The sequence below is a fragment of the Macrobrachium nipponense genome, chromosome 34 (genome assembly GCF_015104395.2).
Source record: "Macrobrachium nipponense isolate FS-2020 chromosome 34, ASM1510439v2, whole genome shotgun sequence".
NCBI classification, from domain to species: Eukaryota; Metazoa; Arthropoda; class Malacostraca; order Decapoda; family Palaemonidae; genus Macrobrachium; species Macrobrachium nipponense.
Window position 1 is genome coordinate 19,547,205 of NC_061095.1, and position 17,659 is coordinate 19,564,863.

The 17,659-nt window shown below is 39.4% G+C and overlaps 2 protein-coding genes across 3 annotated transcripts in view; both read left to right on the plus strand.

Annotated features, from left to right (window-relative positions):
• Positions 1-17,659, plus strand: part of LOC135207957 (DNA ligase 4-like) — a gene marked incomplete at its 5' end in the record, with an annotated part of 136,148 nt that overhangs the window by 61,894 nt on the left and 56,595 nt on the right.
• The window catches only part of LOC135207732 (DNA ligase 4-like), a 41,608-nt gene that overhangs the window by 14,530 nt on the left and 9,419 nt on the right, over positions 1-17,659 (plus strand). The window contains exons 4-7 of the mRNA XM_064239559.1: positions 1,308-1,434; positions 3,691-3,811; positions 11,972-12,153; positions 17,208-17,345. Of these exons, the coding sequence (XP_064095629.1) occupies positions 1,308-1,434; positions 3,691-3,811; positions 11,972-12,153; positions 17,208-17,345 (568 nt within the window). The remainder of the gene's footprint in view (positions 1-1,307; positions 1,435-3,690; positions 3,812-11,971; positions 12,154-17,207; positions 17,346-17,659) is intronic.

A 17,659-nucleotide genomic window follows, 5' to 3' on the forward strand; every position in this document is an offset into this window, starting at 1 on the left:
AAAGATTTTAGAAAGCATTGATGGTTTGAAGTACTGAAGAACAGTTACATGATAAAGACTTGAAAAATGCCTACTCTCAACCTAATAGCCCATGATTACAGCATCTACACAACTATTGCAGTTGTGGAGTTAACAATAAAGAAGTGGTTTACAACTTTAAATGAGATTATGTGTTACTCACATTGTGCTATACTTCATTCCCAATTTTAGTTTACAGAATTACAGTGTAATAAAGTAGGGGATGCTTTTGACATATGGCAGAAAGGGGAAATTATCAATTAGGTAATGAGAAAATTATTTGTCAGTTATCAAACTATTGAGAAAGCAGAGGAAATCATGGAGAAAGATCATTGTTGAAGACCAGAACCAAATGAGAATTCAACCTCAGATTGTAAAAGACAGAAGAGAGAATGAAGAGAGAACTCATTCTCAGTCTAATTAACATCATTGTTATTATCATAAATATGTTCATGTCAGCCTTTTTCTCAATAGAATTAGATGTGTAATGAATAGCCTCTGTAGAATGTTGTGATCCCTGGGTTGAGTATAGTATTTGAAAGCTCTTAGAAAGTAGGAATTGGTGGAGAGATATGAATGAAAAACATACTGAAAACTGAAAGATTGAGATGGTTTGGACATATGATGAGAAGGGATGAGGAACAGTTGGTTAGAAAGTAGTGAAAAAAGAAATAGCAGGACCAAGCGTGGGTCAGGGAAGAATGGATTAAGCTAATTTTACATCTAACCCTTAAAACAGCAGAGCTAGCACAAAAACAATTATGATGATGTTTTCAGTATTGTACCTTAAATTGGACATACGTATATACCATGAGTATGCATACTATTAACATAGCCCTACTTGTATCATGCGCCATTGTTAGCATGTAGAGTGTTTATCCTTTAATCATGCCATTGAAGAATGTTTTTTGGTCCAGTGACCCTTCAGGTTTAAATATTTCAAAAAGTAGACTTTTGCTGAAGCAAATTAATGAACCTATTACCATATGATAGTTAATAAAGATAAGCACTACTCAGGGCACTCAGTGGCTGGAATGTTTATTCAGATAGTTGAAATGGAGATTTCTTTTTCTGGGAAGTTTTTAGGACATTTGCTACCACATATGTACATATAAGGCTGAAATAAAATAGTAATAAAATTATATGGGGAAAAATAACTTTATTAAAGAGTTAGATACAGAATATAAGAATAATTTTTTTTTAGTGTTAGTTGTTAATGAGCTACTGTTGCTGTGGATGATACAAACTAACTCTATCCATGTTTTAAATTATGCACTTTTGGTTTTCAGAGAGGATGTTATTAAAATTCTGAATGAAGCAATTGACAATCGAGAAGAGGGTGTTGTCTTAAAGGACCCAGATTCTGTTTATCGTCCAGCTTCTCGTAAGGCAGGATGGATTAAAGTGAAGCCTGAGGTTAGTGACAGTACTATAGGTAGAGTGTTATTGAAATGTTAACATTTTCAGGTTTCAAGGACATCAGATAACATCATCATATTCCTAACTGTTGAGATTCTAATGATGCCAACTGGCATCGTCCTCATCCTATTCACAATTGTTGAGATTTCAATGATGTTAAATGATATCATCCATGAAATATTTTGGCAAACTAATGTGTCAGTTTGGCTATATTTTTGTTATTTTCAGATTTTTAACATAGTGCAGTAAAGTTCTAGTACTCAGCTTCAAAGTTATGCCATAAACACCTTTATACAGTTGGACCTCAAATTATACAATTGTTACTTTTCGGATGTATCCAAACCCAGCAAAAAATACAAATTTGTGTACTTTCATGCCTTTGCAAGCAAAGTGTGACTGGTTATTTGTGATAAAATTTCTAATATACAGTGTACAATATAGTTATGCAAGCAGTGTACATGTACGTACCTTGTTAAATTTATGCTTAGAATTAAATTTTTTAAGCTGGCTATCATGTGCTCAGAATTTCTGAGATGTTTAAATAAGGTTTAATTGCTTGTACATGTGCACTGTACAGTAACACTTCCAGCTACATAATTTTGAATGTCAGCAGCTTTGATGCAACTGTGGTTTTTGTTAAAATTTAGAACAAAAAATAAAAATACGTAAGCTTATATTAGATTATGCTATGCTAAAATTCCATAAAGATGAAATCGGTAAAAAAGTGCCAAATCTCATGAAAATAAATGTTAAAACATGTGAAATGTATAATAATGTAATGTAAAGTATAAAATTACCTGAAAGCTTAAATGTTCATTGTCTGTTGGTTATTTGAGTTCTTTGCATATGGATTAGTACAAGGTCTCCATTGTATCTCAATTCACATTAGAAGACTTGTGTTGTCTGCCATTTATCATCAGATCCTTCACTTGGTTGGTTCCATCCCTCAGATAAATGTGAAGGCCTCTAGCATGCATGGGGATAATGTGAGCCTGTGGCTAGACCTGTTGATGTCTCCAAATGTCATGCTCCATCAGTTTAGTTTTCTGCAGCTGGGCTCAGTGACTTAGGTTATTGTTGCCACACTCTAGTCCAGGGATGGCCGGGAAATCGACTTTTGGTGGCGCAGACAGGTTTTGAAGTTTTGACTGTTCCCATGGCTTAGTTGACCCATCACCCTTTTTGTTGGCTGTAGCAGTAGTAGTTTCTGACTCGCTAGGTTTCGCTGTTCAATGTGACAAATATTGTCTTCCTTGAATGAGTCTTATGGTACTGCTGCTTCCATCAGTTTCACAACCTTCCTTATTGCATGCAACTAAGCATATGTTTTTGATCACCCTTGTCCCATTTACATGTCTCAGTGGGTTCTGTACCATTCTAACAAAGCCTTTCTTCTCAGTTGTAGGTCTTGTGGGGGACCTCTTTTTGGCCCCAGAGTTCATGGCTGACCCGAGACATCCTTGGACTCCCATACTTTTTTGCTAGTTTATAATTGACCTTTGAAAACCTCTCTTTTGTATTGGCTTTGGCAAGACCATTGTTGGGCATAGTTAAGAGGGTCCTTGGGATGCCCTTGCACACCTCAAGATCAGTGTCTTTGAGATTTGAGTGTTGTCTTTTTTTATGTTTAATTTACTATACTTAGGGCAGGCTTCAGCCATGGCAAGTTTCATTGGGATACTTTTAACTATAGATGTAATTGTAGTATTAGTGGATGTCTTTTTTTGTTGAGGTCAGTCATCCCGGTAGGCCATGTGCAGCAGGTTAAGGGAGTCTGGTCATTCATTCTCCTTCTCATGACTTGATCCCTCATCCCCTCACCTCACCAGGCAGTGTGCTTTTCTTCAAGCATTGAGCCTTATGCCTCAGATGCTTGTTGCTTGTAATACTTGGAGTTTTGTCTTTCTTGCATTCATTACTTACAGAAGCTACGTAGATTTCTAAGATCATCAGCTTCCTATCTATCATCTATGGGTACTGAATGTTTTGCTTAGTCAGTTGTTCTCTTCTGAGGCTCATCATCTTTGTCCTCTCCCATAAATTACAATTTAGTTTATTAAAAATTTAAAAACTGTATTGCATGAAGCATACTGTTAATATTTTTATTTTTTATCTTCCATCTGCTATAACCAGCAATTTTTTACAAGCTGTTAATTCAGAATTCATATGATTTATCTCTTGAATGTGTGAAGTTGTCTAAAAATTATGTCATTCATATAAAATAATTTAAACAGTATGTACACTTTTTTTCAGTATGTTGACTCACTTGTGCCAGAGCTGGATTTATTGATTATTGGTGCATATTATGGAAAGGGAAGAAGACAAGGTGTCTTGTCTCATTTCTTGTTGGCAGTTGCTGTTGAAACAGAGCCAGGTGAGATACTACTAAGATGTCTTTTGTGTATAAATTTTATATAGTAGTTTAATTGTTACAGACACGTTTAACTTTTTAACTTTCTAATAAATTTTATTTGAACAAATTCTACAACTTCTAGATGAGAATTCTATTGTCTTTAGAGTTTTAACAAATTTTCTTGAAATTATTAAATTTATTTTCCTGATGTTGCATTTATGATTAAAAAGATGATCTTTTATGGGAAGACACTATGATTCATATTGTAAATATTTCATTTTGAAAACCCCCGTTCTTCAACACAGACTCCCTCCCACTTTTGTGACAGGTTGCCCATTTTTTCTGTCCATTCTAAGAGAAAATTGTACTTGTTGATATTGGTTTGAGCTCATTTTGGTGTGCTTGGATTCCTCACTGTCTTGGACCTAGGGAGACTTGTTAGTGTATTTGATCCTCCAGCTCTTTAGCAATTTTTGTTGCATTCTTGCTTTGCTGCTGCCTTGCTTATATTGTCTTGTAGTTTTGAGGGTTATAGGTACATAGCTTTCTTGATGCATTGTACCTGTGAGAACCATGCTTGCTCATCTCTCTTCTGCAGCTCTTGAAGGTGCTTCATTACTTCTTTGTTTAGAAGGTGAGCTGGGAGATAAGATAGCTGCTTTGGTTAGAAGGTAAGCTGGGAGATAAGATAGCTGCTTTGGTTAGAAGGTAAGCTGGGAGATAAGATAGCTGCTTTGGTTAGAAGGTAAGCTGGGAGATAAGATAGCTGCTTTGGTTAGAAGGTAAGCTGGGAGATAAGATAGCTGCTTTGGTTAGAAGGTAAGCTGGGAGATAAGATAGCTGCTTTGGTTAGAAGGTAATAACTGATTCCTCTTTCAGCATTGGGATCTCAACTTTGGGAATATACTGAAATAACAGGAAGGAGATAAGTGCTGGACTCTTAAGTAATGATATGCTTTGATATAGCTATAAGTGCATGGGGTCCTTCCAGGGATGAGCATGGTTATTGTACTTTTGCTGAAATTAAGTTTTTTTGGAGAGTCTGTTTGGGTTGTGGTGTATGGTGTGAAATTCTAGAAGAGAAAAATCTACACCAGCAAGAAGAAGGATGACCCTTCTATCTGTAGCTGTGAGGTAGAGAATTGAGGTGCCATGCAAATTTCAGAATTACTTGTCACTTTTCCTTATGGGTAAAGGAATCCTCATTAAACATACCTACCTCTTTTGAACTTAACACCTTCCAGACCAAGTAATACAGGTTATTAAGTCTATGTTAATGCAGATATTAAAGGTTTTGTCTTCCTTGTCTTCTGAAGAGATGGAAAAATAGATGTTGATGGCAATAATCAGAGAAGCTCATGTAGCAAACCACAACTGTAGTTAATTTAGCTTGGTCCTCCACTCTGTCCCTTAAGCCCAAGGTCTCTTTACATACACTTGGAGATGTCTGAAGACTGAGAAGACCTGAAACTAAGCCTGAGGATATGTAGATTAGTTAAGATATGAAAAGGCAGTACCTATACATGTAGAATATCCAGTAGTTTGTTCATGAAACTTACCTGTCAGATATATATATAGCTGTATTTTCTGAAGTCCGACAGAATTTCAAAAACTTCCGGCACACACAGTTAGTACCCAGTCCCGCCGCTGGGAGGCGGGTATCAGGAACCATTCCCATTTTCTATTCATAATTTTTCTGTCACCGGTGCTGGAAACACCTGTTTTCAGTACCTCCGTCTTAGGATTTTGGAAACTTCATTGCCGCTAAATATCCTAATTGTCTTTTGATTTATTTACCTGGATTTGTGGCTAGGCATACGCTATCTTAAATTGTTTTGAATTTGATTCATTTTTGTATATCTGAATCTAGTTAGGCTAGTTTCAGAGGGTGTTGTCTGCTAAGATAGGGTGTGGCTACCAAAAGCTTCGGTAGTTCCGCACTTGGTATGCACGAGGGCTATGGGTCTTGCTTCTTTGTTGAGATTTGTCATGTAAGGAGTGTGAGACTTTGTCTAATTCCGTAAGGAAGACGTATGATTCGTATGTACGTAATTAATCAGTAAACAAAAGTCAGGGTAGGCTAACCTACCTGTAGACTTTATTTTGCCTAACCCTGTAGTATGGCCTACGGGCTATAAATATGTCTCGTGAGGTAATGCCCTTTACGTTATAGATTCCATCTGTATCTTGGAATCTAAGGTGCTCGCTCTCCTATCATTGTGGTGAAGAGTGCTACTTCTGTAGTTGTTACTCGTAACCCTGTAATGTTGCCTTCGGGCCCTAAACAGTTTCTGTAGAGGGTATTGCCCTTTCTTTCTCGATACTCTATCGATTCGTAACTTAGAATCGAAAGTGCTGGCTTTGGAGAGCAAAAAAAAGTTGAAGTGGCTAGTGCAGTGACAGTGCCCCTTGTGTAGTGGAGGGTGCGTCAGATCGGCCTTATTTCGCCTCTAGGCCGGGACCTCTGCTTGACTCCCAGGAACAGGGAGAGAGCATGTCGAAAGCCGAAGGAGGGTTACGAGGAACCCCCACTGATCTGACGTGCCTTCGGCAGACCTGAAGATACTCCCAGGCTGCCAAAGTGTGTGCACGTGCACGAACCCTGAAGGATTGCTTCTCGTCCTCCGAAGCGTCCTCCCTGCGCAGGGTTTGGAGCTTTCGGAAGGACTCGCGCCCTCTAAATAGAAGCTTTATAGAAGAGGACGCTTCACGTCCTCTCTCTCTCTCTCTCTCTCTCTCTCTCTCTCTCTCTCTCTCTCTCTCTCTCTCGTCATGCATTGCAGTGAGAAGTAAGAAGGCAAACGTCGCCTGAACTCGTGTACGTCTTTCCACCGAGAAAAGGGAAAGCAAGTCCTAGTAGCAGGACGTTTTTGAGCGCGGACGTCCTAGCTTTGTTGCTGTGAGAATAAGAAGGCGTTCCCTCGCCCCTCGTATTCTCACACGATCAACCCTTCACCGCAGTCAAGACTTTGCGGTAAGGCAGCTATGGGTTATGTAAAAGCTCAACGTCCTGCACGTCAGGACTCTCGGCAACGTTCAGTAGGATTCTTGCAAAGGCACTCATCAAAAGGACGCTCTTCAGGAAAGCGCAAGACAGGACTTCCTTTGCCATACTACCAATAAATTTTAAGCTTTAGCAGGCATTAGTTTGTGATACGGGAGAGGAAGCTGGTTGGAGAGTTTCTTCCTCTTCCCAGGATAATTTTGCAAGCTTTTTAGCCCATCTGAAAGGGCTTTTCAGATGATAGATTTTGTTAGTTCCTAGTCGGGACTACACTGCCGAATTGAACATTGTCGTTCTACCTGCCGTAAGCCCAGTCTCTTAACAGGATTCTTGCCCCTTCCTCGTTTGAGACGGGAATCGGAAAAATAAAATGCTCGACTTCCTGGATTACGTTTTGTCAATTCAGTGACTTTCCCCCATTGACAATATACTATCGTTTTGTCAAGTAAGTGGGTATCCCCTCATTGACAAAATATCTCTTTGTCCCGTAAATGGGTTAGTCTCATTGACAAACTCTCATTAACTTTATATTGTGTAAGCGGATAAGCTCTTATTGACAAGATTCGGAAGAGCTCTCATTCATCATTCGCAGACTCGTACAAGAAATAGACTTGTAGACTACGTCAATGAACGCTTATGTCCAATAACATAAGAAGCTTGAGCTGTCCGCTTCGATTCTCTAAGTTTTGTTCATGAAACTTGCCTGTCAGATATGTATGTAGCTGTATTTCCGAATTCAGCCATATATATGTCTGCCAGGTAAGTATGAACAAACTTTATTGTAATATAATATCATATTTTGCCTTGCGTTATTTTACTACTGGTTTGTTCAAGTCATATACGCTTGCTGTAGTTACCTCTTCGGATGGCAACCGAGAGGTCTATTGTCTATTATTTTAAGGACATTTAATCGTTACTCCCTGCAGCCTTCCAGGAGTTTCCGATTTATCTTTTACCGTTGTATGGTAGTGTTATGACGACACAAACGCATCTATATATTTAGCGTTTTCTGTTTCGCTTAAATATACCAGCTTGAGAGTCTCTTTCTGCTCAAAATAACGGACCTATTTTCTTCGTAGAATAGGTAGCTGGCGACCCAGCCATAAAAGTTAAGAGACGACGATCGTAAGCTGCTGCTGTCACTGTCCTCCAGTCCTGAGTCCAACCGAGCCAGTACAGCTCGTTCGCTGTCATGCGCGGTAGGTTTATTTTGTATTCTCTCTCCTGCGGGATTGACTGACTAACTGTATCTCTGCCTACAATCACGGACTTTAGCCTAAGATGGAGGGGATTTCTCACATGAATGAATAAACATTGCATTCATTTTTGCCTTACTATGTTCAACAGAGATATCTCTTAATCCTTTCGGTGCTCGTTATTCCGCACGGTATAGGACTACGAGTCTAACCGCAACATTGCACTATTATATGCTCTCCTGCTTAGGCAAAGCGCAGCCTTATTATTGGAAAAAGGGGGGGGGGGGGGAAGTAAACCATACGTGTGAGGGAATGGATGAGCTTGCTGGGGACCATTTCTTTCCCTTCCTAAAGAAGTTTGTTTCCCTGAATAGACTGCAATTCAGACCTCTACAGTTTTTTCCTACCGGGAAACTGAAATTTTATTCAAGATCTAGGAATGATTCTGAACATCTCTCAGTGCGTCAAGTATCACCTGAGGTGATAGAAAGAAGGTGCCGGACATCTGGAGAGGGTTTCAGATGTCCTGGATCATAATCTGAAAGAAGTGGAAGCAATTCGGTCGTTCTTCCGGTCCTCGAAACGAGTTTTTGGAACCAGTGGTCCATATCAACTCTGATCTTCCACAGCTCTCTCATATCTTAGGAAGTATCTTCTCTCGGTCCCTGTTCGTTTACAGAAAGAGCCTATTATAACAACAGGCGTAGAATGTAACGATCCTCTAGAGGTTCGTTACAGGATTGCAAAAGTCCGTACGAATCGTCTCGATCGACGGCAGCAACTACTGGCTTCCGAGTGGAATCTTTCTTTAGATGTATGTTGAGAGTTTGTGGGGAGACTTTAGGGACGTCCTTTCATTCATCTCTTCGCTATGTTGAGGACGAAGAGGCTTCTTCTCTGCTCCCTTATTCTCGATCCGGGAGCGCGGTACCATTAAACGCCATCCAATGATATTGAACGGGGATGGATGTTTAGTCTCTTTTCCTCTTTTTCAACGCTTAGGAAATGTAATAAGATGATTTATGACGTCACAGGGAGCGACAATGACGCTGATCGCCCATGTTGGCCTTAAAAAAAAAAAACAAGATCCTAGATGTTCACAGAGGTCACGTCCTTCCTAGTTCACTTTCCAAGGACCTTTTCCGAGAGAGTCGGTCTACTCTAACACGAAAGTTACCTATAACCTCTCCGCTCTGAGTCTGACTACGTTCAGACTATCGAGATGTTGACAGCATAAGATTACCGTCTTCCCTTTCCGTTTGAAGAATGGGATAAGCTGGCAGTCACAACTATTAAAGAATATGCAAATATGTTGTTGACGGCCTTTGGGCTCAGAGATTTGCTTCTGTCAAACAACAAAGCCCTTCACGATCTTTGAGTTCTGTGGATCTCAAAACTCGCTCACCATCTACTTTTTGTCTCACTGTTTTCTCGGAGTCAGACACTCGTGCGAGATCAGGCGACATATAGTAGCCCTGAGTTTCTTGTTGACGAAGTCGGTTGCGTTTATACACCCCCGATGATCGTTTAACATGAGACCAGGTTGGACTGTCAGGCATTTGTCCTTCGGGACTGAATCGCCTTTTTGCTCCTCGCTCCTTTCTCCTGGCACCAGAAGCTCGAGTCAGGAGTTGCTCAGGAGTTGATTCGCTAACGACGTTGGGTTGCGTTGATACACCCCCCAAGGTTTGCTTAGCTTGAATCGCCCAGGCAGTCCAGACACTCATCCTTCAGCGAAGAATAGTGCCTTATGGTCTTCAGGGTACAGCCTTGCTGTCCTTGATTCGTCTGACTGGTCAACTGGTCGGTCTCCTGACTTTAGTACAGACGGACTGACTGTGCATGTCCAGATCGAAGCTTTCAATATGGAACTGAGACGTAGTTTGAAGTTCTTGATGTCAAAGCATTCAAACCTCTCCTACCTGTTAACTTCTTGCATGTGATCAGGAAGGCCTTTTTCTAACCACCCTAGATACGACAAAGAGGGTTAGTGAGGTTTTCAGCCATCGTCAGAAGTTTTGGCGTTAGAGAACACAAGGCGGTGTGTTCTCTAAGCCTTCCGTTGTGGCCTAAGAATGGAAACCCGTCTTGTTCTTGGGCCAGGAGCTTGGAATCAAGGATGGCTCAAGTTATTGGGCAGGAGCCAGAGAGAGTCCTGCCCTGTAGGGGTTCTCTCAAGTTTTATCTACATAAAAACTCAAGAAAGCCGAAGTCCTTCGGGCAATCTGCAGTGTTCCGAACAAGACCAGACTTGCCCATATCGAAGAACACCCTGGCTTTATTGTTAAGGAGTTCTTTCAAAAAAGCTCCTTCATTGTGTTTGCGCAAAGATTTGAAATCTTTTGATTTGAATGCTCACGAGGTGAGGGCGCGGCCTCTGAAGCATTTCAACAGAGCATGGCACTCAGCAACATCCTGAGTACCATGTTTTAGCGAAGCAACTCTGTGTTCACTTCACACTCCCTGCGAGATGTGAAGATGGCATATGAGATCTGCTGCTCGCTAGGGCCATAAGTGTCTGCAGACACAATCTTGGGGGCAAGAAGTACCATTCATCCTATCCTGTAGAAAATGGTTAGGAAGAGCTCTTAATTTAGTTGTTGAGTCGCCGACAACGGCGACTTCTTAACTCTTAAGCCTTAGTTAACACACCTTAACTTTGGCTAGGTTGGTCAGGTGGTGATATATATATTTATATATATATTTATTTTACTTCTTAGCCCTCATGGTATGGTCAATATGGTCTAGTCACGTCGTGGTCTCGCCCCTGTTGACAGATCATCTGGAGTGCACCAGCTATATAGGTTTCTACCTCGCTGGCAACTCTAGTAGCACAAGCAGACTTACGTGGCAATAACCACGAAGCCAGCTATGCTAACGGAGGTGGAACCAAGATGTAATCATCTGCATGCATTTGTTTCCCAAAATCCTTCTATTCTGTTCCCTTCCCACCTCCAACAGTGGGATTCAGCTATATATATATCTGACAGGTAAGTTTCCATGAACAAAATGATATTGTTATGATACAATAAAGTTTGTTCATACTTACCTGGCAAGATATATAGAATTAAGTACCCACCCACCTCCCCTCAGGTGGGACGTGGAAATAAAACTTATGAATAGAAATGGGGAATGGTTCCTGATACCCGCCTCCCAGCGGCAGGAATGGGTACTAACCACCTGGCCGACCACTGTGTGTGCCGGAAGTTTTTGAAATTCTGTCAGACTTCAGAAAATACAGCTATATATATATATCTGCCAGGTAAGTATGAACAAACTTTATTGTATCATGACAATATCATTTTTATAAAGCTGCGAGTATAGGTCATGGTAAACCTGAATTGTCTATTTAGTAAGAACATGCAAAATTAGAAGGATAATATTTATGCTTCATAAATACAAACATAATTTACTGAGAATGTCTTCCTCACAGCCCCAGCAACTGAGCTCTCTTCAAGCCCCCAAGGCAATTAGTTGAAAGTTTTGTTCTTAATTGAGGTGTGAAACTGGATCAAGGTCAGCTTTGAAGAGACTGGTTACCTAGGTGACTACAAGACAGAAAGTAGTCTATTATGTATCATGCAAGGTACACTGTAGGCAGTATCCCCTGTAGGAAGTGGAGTCACATGTAAAATTAGGGAAAGGTATTCAGAGTATTTGAAAATTCTTTTGAAGTTTTTAATTTAGAATAAAAATATATCCCCATATACCTGACAAATGCTATAACAGTACTCAGATAGTATAAAGTAACGATTAAAGTTTTTCATACATAGTTGCTGAAAAAGCATTCTCTGACAAGAAAAAGATTTTTCACACATTTTAATTCTTTAAAGTAACAATTACATTATTTTGTAAGGTACTGTATAATTTTGGAAGTTGAATCTGTGTATGTTGCCCATTTACTGTAACTAACTAATGCTTGATACATATACTATTGTTGAAAAGATTGAAAATATAAATTTAACTTTGATGGGATTTCAGGTGGAAAGCCACGAGAGTTTCATTCGATTTGCCGTGTTGGATCAGGTTACACAGTTGCTGAACTAAGTGACCTTGTTGACAAACTTACTCCTCATACAAGTAGACAGCAGCCTTCAGGAGTTATTGTCTCCAGAGAAAAACCAGATATCTGGATAAATCCTGTTAAGTCTTGCGTTGTTCAGGTTGGTTGCAGTATTTTTAATCATACATATCATATCTTCTGTTATTGGTGTAAGAATTTTAGTACAGTGGTGGTGCAGTGGCAAGGTTCTCTACCACCAGTCGAGAGGACCGGGGTTCAAATCCTGCCGCTCGCTGATGATTTGGGAATGGTGCCATTGCATAAACTCGGTGGCCTGCCCACCTGAAAACTCGATGGTGAGTAGGAAAATAGATACCAACTCTCTGGCGGGGGTGTTAAAAAGTTGGCCTTGTGACACACTGGGACCTGTCCCCCACTGACTGTTGACTAAAGAAACAGGAGATCAGCACCTGCCCTATGAGCCTCACAAAGGCCCTGGAGGACTTTAACTAAAAAGAAAGGTATAGCAAGTACAATTCAAAACTTACTCGTGGCATTTAAAAAAAAAATGGTACTAGCAGTCATTCTTACAGTGTTAATATATCATAGCTTAACAGATCACTATGTTAAGTATATCTTAGTTTAACAGATCACCGAGCTGATTAACAGCAAATGACTTAGTAGTGAGATTATTTCTTTCTAGTTATTTCTTGGCCATATTTCCCTACATGTTATAATGCTGAAATTTTGCAGCATAAATTTTGACAGGTGGGACAAAAAAATAGTGAATCATGGAATCAACTTCAGATCATGAAGAGATCAATGTTAGTTCAGGGATTGAAAGTAAAACCGGGCAGATAGATAGTTTGCTCTGTAATTGAAGTTGATTTCTACTCTTTTAAGTTATGTATTTTGATAAAGTAGGTAATCCCTTTTTCCTGCTTATTATAGGATTTACTTACATTTAGGAATTGAGCTTAATAATACTGGATAAAATCCAAGATAATTCAAGCTTTTTAAAACTTTAATCACTCTGAAAGGTACTCTGGTCAGCGTAAACAATAAAATATATATTGCAATACACTCCCTGAACACCTGAATTAGCCCTGGTCACTGACCAGCCCGAACTATATCCCCACATATTTACCCACTAAGTGGGTAATTTTAACTGTCAGTGTTACCAATGCTGCAGGTAAAATCTAGTCAAATGAGTTACCTGTGTTACCGTTGGCAACGCTGCCGCAATTACCAGCCACCAGAGGCCTGTCTCCTCAATTGTTTCTTGTTCACCATGCTGTGCGGATCAGTCCCACATCAGGCGAACTTTTGATCATTTAGCCCGACCCCACTCAAAGTTTTCATATTTTGGATACAGATTACGACCTTGGACTGTGATTAATGTTTTTCTCCCGTTTCACTTTGGATAGCTACTTTGTACGTGCTATGGAGAAGTTAGAAAATAAACTTCGTCGCCTTCTGCAAACGACTCTGCTTCTACTTCATCTACAGTTCGACGATCGAGCCTTCTACTGCTGGATGTTGGTGCTCATCGGCTCTGCAGCTGCTCTGCACGCCCTTCATGATCGACGTTCTTTTCGTTATTTCGTGTAGGAAGGTTCAGTGCAATACCAGTCAGAGATGTTTGTCTTGGGTCCGGAGACAAGGAAGCATTAGTTTAAGTTATTCAAGAAATTAGTGGACAGGTTATAATCTTATTATGTTTAGAATTTCTAGCCAGAAGAAATAATTTAACCAAAATAGAGTAGTAGTAGTAGTAGTATATTGATTCTAATCGTTCTTTTTCAGCCCCCCTGCCTGTTCCAGAACCAGAAGCATTAGTTAGTTATTCAAGAAATTTGGAGGTTTCTCTATTATTTGTTTAGCATATTTTCTTAGCCAGACCTAAATTTAAACCAAAATAGAGATAGTAGTAGTAGTTTTAATAGTTTGATTCTTTAATCGTTCTTTTTTTCAGCCCCCCTTGCCTGTTCCAAGAAACCGCCCTAACAGGTGCTGGGGGTAATGGAGAACCGCAAGCCTCCGAGTGGGTAGGTTCTGCCGGCTCCCCCGGCGCGGAGCAGGCAGTGTTGGCAGTAGATTTCCCCTTCCCTCGATGTGTAAGTTTTCAGGATGATGAAAATTTAGGTCAGATACAGATGAGTAGAGATAATAGGCTACATAGTGTTTAGGAAGAGAAGTGCAGGCTTCTTCGGGTTGGTTTTCTATTATAAGTAGTAGTTTATAGAGGGACAGTGTCCTTAGAGCCTCTTTGGGTTTTTCCTGCTTTGAGTTCCTTGCATCGGAAGCTTTTTAGGCCAGAGTTGGTCGTTCAGATCTGGTTTCGGGTCTGTCGGGTTCTGAAGGGTTGAATACTGCTCCTTCGTCTTTAAGGTTACTTTCCTCTATTGATATGATAGGGTAATTATTAATATCAACTAATTCTCTGTTCAATGCATATTGACTTACGATAATTCAGTATGTAGAGAAATCGAATAAAATTAATTACAGCTAGCCAAGTGTTCACGATGATATATCGTATGCATATACAGTAGCCTAGCCTAGCCTAAAGTATTCACCATACTACATATCGGTAGTGATTTTTTTTATAGTGGCTAACGCTGTAGGCTCAAAGCATTCTGACTTTGGATAATTCAGTACAGGTGTAATTGAACACGAACGAGAATCCGATCTTAGGATAATTCAATATGAATGTAATCGAACAGAATGAAGATGAGATTCTGTCCGACTAAAGCATTATAAGTGTATTATATTTATCATCATATTAGCGTAGTATAAATACTAACTCTGCAGTCATTCTCGCTCTAGAATCAGCTGATGGCGAATACGAGTTTGCGCCGCCGTATCCACCTCATTCTTGTCCTGATTGGCTAGCGTGACTAACTTAACAAGTAACAACTCTTCCTCACTTATGCCATGCTTGTCGTCTTGAAGGAGACGTGTTTTCAACATAGTCAATAATGGTATCTTGTGCCATATAATCAGATATCAGATATAAGGAATTCGTTTGTATGATGTCTTCATACGTTTAACAGACTAATTTCCGTCTGTAATTACATTGTGCTTATGTCAATTACAGTTACAAAGAATTACCAGTCGTATTATCAAATTAAAGCGACAACTGGAATTAATATTAGTCCTAATAAAGTTAATTTAATTACCTTAAAATAAGTAATTTATTACTTTTCAATTAAATTACAATTACACAAGCTTGTCGTCAAAACATGTTGTAAGGAGGCGTGGCTTAGACAGACAATGATGCTGGCTAGTCTATTTCCTTGGCTCCAGATTCAACCATATCACTTGGTCTCGGCTAATATTTTTGTTCCTAGTTAGCATAATGAATATCTGGATACTTAACTTGTGGAATGAAGTCAGATTGTTCGTCTTACGATGTAATTTAAGGCCAAAATTTGACTAATACGTCTCATTGGAAGCTAGTTTTTTTTCCCTCAGGTTAGATTGCGTAAATTTAGCGATTCTGCTCGTTTTCACTCTTTTTCATAGGTATTACGAACCTTACACTTTATTAAGCTTTTGTCGGTGTGAAAACAACAGTAAATGAGCTCTTTCATGTTATTATTTTCTTTTACAACGGCTGCGTTTAAAATTCATACAAAAGCTTGGGACTTCTATCCAGGTTTCTGATGCACGTAATTTTGCCTTATCAGCTTCAGCTACATTTATAACATGAATACAGTAATTACTGTCGCACACGGATGAATACAATAAACGGATGTTGCTATCAGATTCAATTACTGTCGCACGCGGATCAATACAATAAAGTGATGTTGCTATAGGATTCGATCGTATTAGCAACAAGTTCTCGTTCGGTTGTTCACAGCTGTACGCAGTTATACGAGTATATTATCATTAAGATAACACTTTTTAACTTAGAAGAGGGTGCAAATTTATGGAGGTGGAGATGTTAGACGATTGTAATTCTCTCTCTCTCTCTCTCTCTTTTACTTTCCTGATTTCATAAATCATATTCTCTCTCTTCATCCTATTTTCCACCCTCTCCTAACACTTGACTCATTGTGCAACAGAGAGGTTTTCTTCCTGTTACACCTTTTCAAACACTTTTCTGTCAATTTCCCTTCAGCGCTGAATGACCTTATAGGTCCCAATACTCGGCCTTTGGCCTAGATTCTATTTTAAACCCAACAATCTCACTGTCTGATGCACGATGCTGCCTACGCCAGCTGCGCAAGAGATATAGGAAGACTTAGTATTTGCAATGTAGTGCCGATTTTAAATACTAACCCCATCGTAAAATCGAATTAACGCAAGTCAATTACTGTAGCTTCAATACGGACTGTATTCACGATCACGTCTTGAATAATTTTCCTGATTTTCTCATGTTTCTCAGATTATCGTGGGGAACAGAGTTGGTCTAGTTTTCTCTCTCGCCCAGTTTTTCTGTTAAAACTTATGTCTTTACACAATCTTCTTTAGCTGCTCATTCTTCGGATGTCGCTTCGGAGTCTTCTCGCTCATCCTGTTTTTTTATTTGCCAATATCACAGCAGACCTAGAGTTTTCATTGTTTCATCCTGAAATTTGGAGGTGATTTCTCTCTCTCTCTCTCTCTCTCTCTCTCTCTCTCTCTCTCTCTCTCTCTCTCTCTCTCTCTCTCTCTCTCTCTCTCTCTCTTTCCGGGGGGTTAAAGGAAATAATTTTAGTTTCATCAGCGAAGCTAATAAGAATGAAATGCAGGCAGTCCCTGGTTATTGGGCGGGGGGCATTCCATTCCCGGTGGGGTGCTGATAAGCTAAAACCGCCATTAACTGAAACTCAGTGATGTATGGCGCCAAGTTTCGTTTAATGGTGCCGATAACTGGTTAATGGTCCTCTCAGGTATATTATGGTGCCATAACTCTATTATGAGCACCTAATGGCACCGATAACGAAACTCTGCCTGATATGGCACCATAAATTGCTGATTTTATGGTGCTAGGCAAGCACCATACTGAGTCTGCCAATAACCACGGACTACCTGTGTGGTAATATATTTTAGTACTGAGAAAAATGAATTATAAACTGACACCCTTGTGTAATTTTTGGTGGAAATTGAAAATGCATAAAAAGCCACTATAAATGAAAAATTTATTTATATTATTTTTGTTAGCTGCATCATATGATTTACAAGTTCTTTGTTTTATAAAGATCCTTTCATTTTTGTTCCACTTTTCAGGTTAGAGCTGCAGAAGTGGTGAAGAGTCTCCTATATCAGACTGGTGTAACTTTAAGATTTCCCCGAGTGGAGAAAGTTCGTTATGACAAACCTTGGTATGATATACTGACGACAAAGGAACTAAATGAATTGGAACAGGTAAGGTGTATTTCACAAATATAAAGTAGATTTAAGAATTTATGTTCATGTTGAGTTATAGAATGTCGATATTTTATCATTATTGTTATAATGATGCAAACTTTTATGTGGAAAAAACCAAGACGACTATTAACTTGTACGTATAACAAAGTTCTAAAGAATAGTCTGTGTGCTTTGAAAATAATAAAGGAAAGAGTCAAGGGAATGGTATAGTATGGAATATATAAATCCACAATTAATAACAATTGAGAATATACTAGAAGAAAAAGGACAAAAATTAATTGAATTTAGTGAGGTTAGTGTTCCAATAAGTG